The sequence below is a fragment of the Chiloscyllium punctatum genome, chromosome 21 (genome assembly GCF_047496795.1).
Source record: "Chiloscyllium punctatum isolate Juve2018m chromosome 21, sChiPun1.3, whole genome shotgun sequence".
Classification (NCBI taxonomy): domain Eukaryota; kingdom Metazoa; phylum Chordata; class Chondrichthyes; order Orectolobiformes; family Hemiscylliidae; genus Chiloscyllium; species Chiloscyllium punctatum.
The window spans coordinates 65,331-76,435 of record NC_092759.1 but is presented as its reverse complement, the minus strand read 5'-3'; the positions used below and the strand labels follow the sequence as shown (position 1 = coordinate 76,435).

The 11,105-nt window shown below is 49.8% G+C and overlaps 1 protein-coding gene across 1 annotated transcript in view; it reads right to left on the bottom strand.

The window, feature by feature from the left end:
• Window positions 1-1,331: 1,331 nt before the first annotated feature.
• The window catches only part of LOC140492687 (actin-like protein 6B), a gene marked incomplete at its 5' end in the record, with an annotated part of 59,885 nt that continues 50,111 nt past the window's right edge, over window positions 1,332-11,105 (bottom strand). Inside the window, 2 exons of the mRNA XM_072591715.1 lie at window positions 1,332-1,796; window positions 2,909-2,995. Coding sequence (XP_072447816.1) covers window positions 1,716-1,796; window positions 2,909-2,995 — 168 coding nt within the window. The remainder of the gene's footprint in view (window positions 1,797-2,908; window positions 2,996-11,105) is intronic.

Genomic DNA, 11,105 nt, shown 5'->3' with positions numbered 1-11,105 from the left:
TCCCAACTCTGTGTTCTGGCCTCAACCTTGGTACCCAAGCTCCGGTCCAGTAACCCGTTGACATTTGCCTGTTGGCAACAATCCCAACATTCCCAACTCGCGAGATCCAGAGCTGACCCATTTCCAACGAGGCTGTCATCCTGAGGTGGCTCAATGTCACTTCATGTTCCCCTTGGCTGTTCAGGAAACAGTTTGACCCATGCAATACTGAGGCCAGGTAGGTCAGGAAGATCCCAGACTGCACCCTGGTGTCAGTCCCAATTGTTTCCTGGTCAACATGGGCTGCCCCCTGCCCCCAGGTTGTCCCGAGATAAGATGTAGGCCATTCAGCCCGTCAAGTCTGCTCCGCCATTCAACGAGATCTGACAATCCTCAACTCCACTTTTCTGCCTTTTCTTCATAACCCTTTGTCCTTTACAGACTAAAAATCAATCTCAACCTTAACTATACTCAATGGCCCAGTCTCCACAGTACAAAATTCCACACATTTACTCTTCTCCGAGTGAAGAAATTCCTCCTCTTCTCTGCCCTAACTGGGTGACGCTTTACTCTGAGATGATGCCCCTCTGGTCTCAGACTCTCCCTGAAGGGGAAGCAATGCGAGGGAGTTATCTGAGTGCTCAATTGGATGGGATAGGAGAATCAGACTGCAAGGCCTCTCACGGTCGATAAGCTTGGGATGGGGAAGCTGGGATGTTTCCCACAGTACGCCACGGTTGTACTGAACTGTGGAAGAGCCCTTGAGCGGCCTTAAGGCCTAAATGAGCAGCCATGCAACCACCGCCAGTCCCCCTCTCCCTCTCCCCACCCCCCCGGTATCGAGCGACTGAGTTAGCAGCAGACAATCACGGCCTAGGTACCTGAGGATCACAGGGTGTCAGAATTTAGTAAAACTGTGGCTCCCTGCTCCCACTTCCTAGTCCTAATCCTGTGAAACGGAGCTCACAACGGATGTAGGCCCGAAGCCTTCAACTAAAAGCCTCGCCTCTGGATGCCCAACTGTATGTTCTTTACTGATTGAAGGAGTTGCGATAGGGGATTAAGGTTGAGGGAGATGGTGAAAGAGAAACATAAACAGGATATTTGAAGATATTTAAGTGGGCAATCCCACCTCTGGCTTGTCTTTACAGCGCGGTAAATCACTTTTTTTTAAGAAAACCCGGTGGTTTAATGGTCACCATTTTTATTCCTGACCCATTTGTTGATTAAATTTCAATTCCGCTGATGCCTTGGTCCCTGATCACTCCCCCCCCTTGCCCCCGGATCAGGTTTCTGACCACTAGGCCAGAAATGTGACCCCCGCACCCCCCCCAACTTCTCTCCTCCCCCCAACCCCAGCCCGAAGAATGTGACTGCCTCTCCTGTTGCAGTCACCAGTCGATTTACCCCGAGCTGACGGGGCAGAGAAGTTCAAGGAGTCTCCCGGCCTAGGAGGCCTCTCGTGTCTGGGGAATGGTCAGGCCTTCGTGTGGGGACCTCCACTGGGACTTGGCTCAGCCTCAGCAGTCATCCTGTGGACACTCTCTCTCCATTATCCCGGTCAGGGAGTGCCAAGCCCAAACCCCAGATAGAGGGCCAGGCCAGAGGGGCAAGACAAGTCAGAGGGAAAGCTTAGGCCCCAGTTGGGCCTATTGGGAAAGGGAGCGCAGGCGAGAGCTTGGCTTTCAGGCAGACGTATGGGCAGCTAATGGATGGGGGTCCTTCCTACTTGGTGCTCAGGGGCACTTCCTCTCCACGCACTGTTTGCCCCCTTCCTCGTATTCCTGTTTGGAGATCCACATCTGCTGGAAAGTGCCCTGTGCAAAGAAAGCTCAGCGTCACGGTGCTTAGCAACAAGAACAGGCTGATATTCCCAACCAGCATCTCCCTTACTGACATCTTGACCTTACCTTCCCCACAACCCTGGATCCCGTGTCCCCATTCTCCCAAATCAAATGTCTCCCCACATCCCTCATTCTGCCCCCCCACCCCCGTCTCCCCACATCCCTCAAATCCTCCGTCAGTGCATATCCCTCAATTGCTTTCCATCCCATATCCCTCTGTCTCCCCATATCCCTCAATCCCTCCATCCCTCTGTCCCCACGTATCTCTCCATCCCTCTGTCCCCACGTATCCCTCCATCCCTCTGTCCCCATTTGTCCCTCAATCCCTCTGTCCCCCTTAACCCCCATCCCTGTCTCCCCATCTCTCAATCACCTCATATCCCTCCATCCCTTTGTCCCCCATATCCCTCAATCCCCCGATATCCCTCTGTCCCTCTGACCCCCATCTCTCAATCCCCCCCATATCCCTCAATCCCTTCTCCCACCATATCCCTCAATCCCTCTGTCTTCCATATCCCTCATTCACTCCATATCCCTCTGTCCCCGCATATCCTTCAGTCCCTCTGTCCCCCCATATCCTTCAATCTCCCAATATCCCTCCAACCCTCTGTCCTCCTATGTCCTTCCATCCCTCTGTCCCCACCATATCCCTCCATCCCTGTCCCTTCATATTCCTCAATCCCGCTGTTCCCCTAAAATCCTGCAATCCCCCAATATCCCTCAATCCGTCTGTCCCCTCATATCCCTCCATCTCTCAGTACCTCCATATCCCTCAATTCCCCATATCCCTCAATCCCTCTGTTCCCCTATGTCCCTCGATCCCTTTGATAGCCCGAATCCCTCAATCTCCCAGTAGTTTAATTTTGCCTTGTGCTTAATGTTACTATCACCCACATTACAGGAAATCCATGACACAAATGAGAGAAGGGCCCCAGGAGAAATGGACAAGCTGACAATCGAATACCCAGACCTTTTAATCGGTTACTGATTACTGTGTTTCACAACACTTGGCATCAGCTTGGGGGGGAGGTCAATGTTCATTACTGGACAATACTTACAATCTACCCGGTAACAGACAGACTCACCAGGGACGCAAGGATCGAGCCACCAATCCAGGGGCTGAATCGCCGCTCCACTGTGCTGTTATTGGCTATCAGCTTCAGCCGCATGCTCTGATTGGGACAAAGGAAATTATAAAAGGAAGGATAAAGAAATAATGATTAAATTTGTGCCCCATTTGCACACACACTGTCTCCATCTCCATTCACACACTCACTCTCTCCATCTCCATTCACACACTCACTCTCTCCATCTCCATTCACACACACTCTCTCCATCTCCATTCACACACTCACTCTCTCCATCTCCATTCACACACTCACTCTCTCCGTCTCCCTTTCACACACTCACTCTCTCCGTCTCCATGCACACACTCACTCTCTCCGTCTCCCTTTCACACACTCACTCTCTCCATCTCCATTCACACACTCACTCTCTCCATCACCCTTTCACACACTCACTCTCTCCATCTCCCTTTTCACACACTCACTCGCTCCATCTCCCTTTCACATACTCACTCTCTCCGTCTCCCTTTCACACACTCACTCTCTTCGTCTCCCTTTCACACACTCACTCTCTCCGTCTCTATTCACACACACTCACTCTCTCCGTCTCCCTTTCACACACTCACTCTCTCCGTCTCCCTTTCACACACTCACTCTCTCCGTCTCCCTTTCACACACTCACTCTCTCCGTCTCCCTTTCACACACTCACTCTATCCGTCACCCTTTCACACACTCACTCTCTCCGTCTCCCTTTCACACACTCACTCTCTCCGTCTCCCTTTCACACACTCACTCTCTCCGTCTCCATTCACACACCCTCACTCTCTCCGTCTCCCTTTCACACACTCACTCTCTCCGTCTCCCTTTCACACACTCACTCTATCCGTCACCCTTTCACACACTCACTCTCTCCATCTCTATTCACACACTCACTCTCTCCGTCTCCATTCACACACTCACTCTCTCCATCTCCATTCACATACTTACTCTCTCCGTCTCCATTCACACACTCACTCTCTCCATCTCCCTTTCACACACTCACTCTCTCCGTCTCCATTCACACACTCACTCTCTCCGTCTCCCTTTCACATACTCACTCTCTCCGTCTCCATTCACACACACTCACTCTCTCCATCTCCCTTTCACACACTCACTCTCTCCGTCTCCATTCACACACACTCACTCTCTCCGTCTCCCTTTCACACACTCACTCTCTCCATCTACCTTTCACACACTCACTCTCTCCATCACCCTTTCACACACTCACTCTCTCCATCTCCCTTTCACACACTCACTCTCTCTATCTCCCTTTTCACACACTCACTCTCTCCATCTCCCTTTCACACACTCACTCTCTCCGTCTCCCTTTCACACACTCACTCTCTCCGTCTCCCTTTCACACACTCACTCTCTCCGTCTCCATTCACACACACTCACTCTCTCCGTCTCCATTCACACACTCACTCTCTCCATCTCCATTCACACACTCACTCTATCCGTCACCCTTTCACACACTCACTCTCTCCATCTCTATTCACACACTCACTCTCTCCGTCTCCCTTTCACACACTCACTCTATCCGTCACCCTTTCACACACTCACTCTCTCCATCTCTATTCACACACTCACTCTCTCCGTCTCCCTTTCACACACTCACTCTATCCGTCACCCTTTCACACACTCACTCTCTCCATCTCTATTCACATACTCACTCTCTCCGTCTCCATTCACACACTCACTCTCTCCGTCTCCATTCACACACACTCACTCTCTCTGTCTCCATTCACACACACTCACTCTCTCTGTCTCCATTCACACACACTCACTCTCTCCGTCTCCATTCACACACACTCACTCTCTCCGTCTCCATTCACACACTCACTCTCTCTGTCTCCATTCACACACACTCACTCTCTCCGTCTCCATTCACACACACTCACTCTCTCCGTCTCCATTCACACACACTCACTCTCTCCGTCTCCATTCACACACACTCACTCTCTCCGTCTCCATTCACACACTCACTCTCTCCGTCTCCATTCACACACACTCACTCTCTCCGTCTCCATTCACACACACTCACTCTCTGCGTCTCCATTCACACACTCACTCTCTCCGTCTCCATTCACACACACTCACTCTCTCCGTCTCCATTCACACACACTCACTCTCTCCGTCTCCATTCACACACACTCACTCTCTCCGTCTCCATTCACACACTCACTCTCTCCGTCTCCATTCACACACACTCACTCTCTCCGTCTCCATGCATACACGCACTCTCTATATCTCCATTCACACACACACTCACTCTCTCCATCTCTATTCACACACTCACTCTCCCTGTCTCCCTTTCACACACTCACTCTCCCTGTCTCCCTTTCACACACTCACTCTCCCTGTCTCCCTTTCACACACTCACTCTCTCCATCTGATAGAAGTTCACAGAATCCCGACAGTGCAGCGTGGCCATTCAGCGTATGGAGTCTGCCCAGATACTGTACAGCAGCCCATCTCGATCCAGCCCCACCCATACTCTTTACCATGGCGAATCGATTTAGCCTGCACATGCCTGGACACGGCAGGACAATAGAACAAGGCCAATCCACTCTGCCTGGTTCCCGTTCTCTCTCCCTCTATTCCCCCAATCCCACTCGCCCCCTCAAACAGTCAGGGCAGGCAGGATTAAAGCAGAGAACAAGGTAGGACTGATAAATTAAACTGCATTTATTTCAATGCAAGGGGCCTAACAGGGAAGGCAGATGACCTCAGGGCATGGTTAGGAACATGGGACTGGGATATCATAGCAATTACAGACACATGGCTCAGGGATGGGCAGGACTGGCAGCTGAATGTTCCAGGATACAAATGCTACAGGAAGGATAGAAAGGGAGGCAAGAGAGGAGGGAGAGTGGCATTTTTGATAAGGAATAGTATTACAGCTGTGCTGAGGGAGGATATTCCCGGAAATACATCCAGGGAAGTTATTTGGGTGGAACTGAGAAATAAGAAAGAGATGATCACCTTATTGGGATTATATTATAGACCCCCCAATAGTCAGAGGGAAATTGAGAAACAAACTTGTCAGGAGATCTCAGCTATCTGTAAGAATAATAGGGTGGTTATGGTAGGGGATTTTAACTTTCCAAACATAGACTGGGTCTGCCATAGTGTTAAAGGTTTAGATGGAGAGGAATTTCTTAAGTGTATACAAGACAATTTTCTGACTCAGTACGTGGATGTACCTACTAGAGAAGGTGCAAAACTTGACCTACTCTTGGCAAATAAGGCAGGGCAGGTGACTGAGGTGTCAGTGGGGGAGCACTTTGGGGCCAGCGACCATAATTGTATTAGTTTTAAAATAGTGATGGAAAAGAATAGACCAGATCTAAAAGTTGAAGTTCTAAATTGGAGAAAGGGTCAATTTTGATGATATTAGGCAAGAACTTTCAAAAGCTGATTGGAGTCAGATGTTCGCAGGTAAAAGGACGGCTGGAAAATGGGAAGCCTTCAGAAATGAGATAACAAGAATCCAGAGAAAGTATATTCCTGTCAGGGTGAAAGGGAAGGCTGGTAGGTATAGGGAATGCTGGATGACTAAAGAAATTGAAGGTTTGGTTAAGAAAAAGAAGGAAGCATATGTCAGGTATAGACAGGATAGATCGAATGAATCCTTAGAAGAGTATAAAGGCAGTAGGAGTATACTTAAGAGGGAAATCAGGAGGGCAAAAAGGGGACATGAGATAGCTTTGGCAAATAGAATTAAGGAGAATCCAAAGGAATTTTACAAATATATTAAGGACAAAAGGGTAACTAGGGAGAGAATGGGGCCCCTCAAAGATCAGCAAGGTGGCCTTTGTGTGGAGCCACAGAAAACGGGGGAGATACTAAATGAATATTTTGCATCAGCATTTACTGTGGAAAAGGATATGGAAGATATAGACTGTAGGGAAATAGATGGTGACATCTTGCAAAATGTCCAGATTACAGAGGAGGAAGTGCTGGATGTCTTGAAAGGGTTAAAGGTGGATAAATCCCCAGGACCTGATCAGGTGTACCCGAGAACTCTGTGGGAAGCTAGACAAGTGATTGCTGGGCCTCTTACTGAGATATTTGCATCATCGATAATCACAGGTGAGGTGCCGGAAGACTGGAGGTTGGCAAAAGTGGTGCCACTGTTTAAGAAGGGCATAACGACAAGCCAGGGAACTATAGACCAGTGAGCCTGACCTCGGTGGTGGGCAAGTTGTTGGAGGGAATCCTGAGGGACAGGATGCACATGTATTTGGAAAGGCAAGGACTGAGTAGGGATAGTCAACATGGCTTTGTGTGTGCGAAATCATGTCTCACAAACTTGATTGAGTTTTTTGATGAAGTAACAAAGAAGATTGATGAGGGCAGAGCAGTAGATGTGATCTATATGGACTTCAGTAAGGCGTTCGACAAGGTTCCCCATGGGAGACTGATTAGCAAGGTTAGATCTCATGGAATACAGGGAGAACTAGCCATTTGGATACAGAACTGGCTCAAAGGTAGAAGACAGAGGGTGGTGGTGGAGGGTTGTTTTTCAGACTGGAGGCCTGTGACCAGTGGAGTGCCACAAGGATCGGTGCTGGGCCATCTACTTTTTGTCATTTACATAAATGATTTGGATGCGGTAATAAGAGGTACAGTTAGTAAGTTTGCAGATGACCCCAAAATTGGAGGTGTAGTGGACAGCGAAGAGGGTTACCTCAGATTACAACAGGATCTGGACCAGATGGGCCAATGGGCTGAGGAGTGGCAGAAGGAGTTTAATTCAGATAAATGCGAGGTGCTGCTTTTTGGGAAAGCAAATCTTAGCAGGACTTATACACTTAATGGTAAGGTCCTAGGGAGTGTTGCTGAACAAAGAGACCTTGGAGTGCAGGTTCATAGCTCCTTGAAAGTAGAGTTCACAGGTAGATAGGATAGTGAAGGTGGCGTTTGGTATGCTTTCCTTTATTGGTCAGAGTATTGAGTACAGGAGTTGGGAGGTCATGTTGCAGCTGTACAGGACATTGGTTAGGCCACTGTTGGAATATTGTGTGCAATTCTGGTCTCCTTCCTATCGGAAGGATGTTGTGAAACTTGAAAGGGTTCAGAAAAGATTTACAAGGATATTGCCAGGGTTGGAGGATCTGAGCTACAGGGAGAGGTTGAACAGGCTGGGGCTGTTTTCCCTGGAGCGTCAGAGGCAGAGGGATGACCTTATAGAGGTTTACAAAATCATGAGGGACATGGATAGGGTAAACAGACAAGGTCTTTTCCCTGGGGTGGGGGAGTCCAGAACTAGAGGGTATAGGTTTAAGGTGAGAGGGGAAAGATATAAAAGAGAGCTAAGGGGGAACTTTTTCATGCAGAGGGTGGTGTGTGTATGGAATGAGCTGCCAGAGGATGTGGTGAAGGCTGGTACAATTGTAACATTTAAAAGGCATTTGGATGGGTATATGAATAGGAAGGTTTTGGAGGGATATGGGCCGGGTGCTGGCAGGTGAGACTAGATTGGGTTTGGATATCTGTTCGGCATGGACAGGTTGGACCGAAGGGTCTGTTTCTGTGCTGTACATCTCGATGACTATCACTCTATTCCCACTCTCTCCCTCTATTCCCCTATTCCCATATTCTCCCCCTCTATTCCCACACTTTCCCTCTATTCCCACATTCTCCCTCTATTCCCCCATTCCCATTCTCTCTCCTTCTATTCCCACACCCTCCCTTTATTCCCCAATTCCCATTCTCTCCCTATTTCCCCATTCCCATTCTCTCCCCCTCTGATCCCACACCCTCCTTCTATTCCCATTCTCTCCCCCTCTATTCCCCCATTCCCATTCTCTCCCCTTCTGATCCCGCATCCTCCCTCTATTCCCCATTCCCATTCTCTCTCCCTCTATTCCCCCATTCCCATTCTCTCCCCTTCTGATCGCATATCCTCCCTCTATTCCCCCATTCCCATTCTCTCCCCCTGTATTCCACATTCCCATTTTCTCCCCCTCTATTCACATCCTCTCCCTCTATTCTCCCATTGCCATTCTCTCCCCCTCTATTCCCATTCTTTTCCTCTATTCCCCCATTCCCATTCTCTCCCGCTGTGATCCCACACCCTCCCTCTATCCCCCATTCCCATTCTCTCCCTCTGTTCCCCCATTCCCATTCTCCCCCTCTGATCCCACATCCTCCCTCTATTCCCCCATTCCCATTCTCTCCCCCTTTATTCCCATTCTTTCCCTCTATTCCACCATTCCCATTCTCTCCCCCTCTGATCCCACACCCTCCCTCTATTCCCTCTTCCCATTCTCTCCCTCTATTCCCCCATTACCATTCTCTCCCTCTATTCCCCCATTCTCATTCTCTCCCTCTATTCCCCCATTGTCATTCTCTCTCTATTCCCCATACCAATCCTCTGTCCCTCTATTCCCACACCCTCACTCTATTCATCCATTCTCCTTCTCTCTCTCTCTATTCCCGCATTCCCATTGTCTCTCCCTCTATTACCCCATTCCCCCTCTATTCCCATTCCATCTGCTATTCATCGTCTTAATGTAGTTCCCTCCCTTGCCTCCAGGTGGCGGTGGCCAGCTGCAGCGCCACCAGCAGGACAGCTGGGGAACCGCAGTTGTTGACTGGGGAGGAAGAATGACCATTGGCTGGAATAAAAAGTGGAGTTTTCTTTCTGCCTGATTTCACTGGGAAAACAGCAAATGGAGATGAGTGAATCCCCTCGGACAGGACTGGCTGGGCCCTATGGGCTCAAAGTTGCAGCAGAAAAGACACAATTCAGCCCATCCTATGCAGGCAAGCACCCATCCATCCAGTTAACCCACCTTCCCTTTTATTTGTAGGTTAGGTCACCTTACATGCAGATGTATAAGAGTCCCTACCTTATGAATAGTTAACAATTCCAGCAGTTGTGACTGCTTCATTTTTATTTTTGCTATAGTCATGGCTTGCTATAGTCACTGTAAAGTGTTCATGCTTGTTGTTGCAATGCCCTGTTATTCGCTCCTCCTGGCAAACATGTCACTGTGGAGGGAGTTACCACCCCAGGAGAACATGACACTCTTCTATTCAGTCCTCCCACCACCAGTGTCGCTGGAACACAGGCCATTGAGTCCTCCCACCATCAGTGACACTGTAATGCAGTATACAGCCCAGCCATAACATTCCTGCCTTTCGGTCCTCCCACCATCAGTGTCGCTGTAACGCAGTGTACAGCCCAGCCATAACATTCCTGCCTTTCGGTCCTCCCACCATCAGTGTCGCTGTAACGCAGTGTACAGCCCAGCTGCAACACTCCTGCCATTCAGTCCTCCCACCATCAGTGTAGCTGTAATGCAGTGTACACCCAGCTGCAACACTCCTGCCATTCAGTCCTCCCACCATCAGTGTCGCTGTAACGCAGTGTACAGCCCAGCTACAACACGCCTGCCATTCAGTCCTCCCACCATCAGCGTCGCTGTAACGCAGTGTACAGCCCAGCTGCAACACTCCTGCCATTCAGTCCTCCCACCATCAGTGTCGCTATAACGCAGTGTATAGCCCAGCTGCAACACTCCTGCCATTCAGTCCTCCCACCATCAGTGTCGCTGTAACGCAGTGTACAGCCCAGCTACAACACTCCTGCCATTCAGTCCTCCCACCATCAGTGTCGCTATAACGCAGTGTACAGCCCAGCTACAACACGCCTGCCATTCAGTCCTCCCACCATCAGCGTCGCTGTAACGCAGTGTACAGCCCAGCTGCAACACTCCTGCCATTCAGTCCTCCCACCATCAGTGTCGCTGTAACGCAGTGTACAGCCCAGCTGTAACACTCCTGCCATTCAGTCCTCCCACCATCAGTGTCGCTGTAACGCAGTGTACAGCCCAGCTACAACACTCCTGCCATTCAGTCCTCCCACCATCAGTGTCGCTGTAACGCAGTGTACAGCCCAGCTACAACACTCCTGCCATTCAGGCAGAAGTGGGTACTGCAGATACTGGAGATTAGAGTCAAGATTAGAGTGTGGTGCTGGAAAAGCACAGCAGGTCAGGCAGCATCCGAGGAGCAGGAAAGTGGACATTTTGGGCAAAAGCCCTTTATCAGGAGCCTCAGGGTTGGCGAGATAAGTGGGAGGTGGGGTGGAACGCTTCAGAGAACATCTCGGGGACACCCGCACCAATCAACCCCACCACCCTGTGGCTGAACATCTCAATTCCC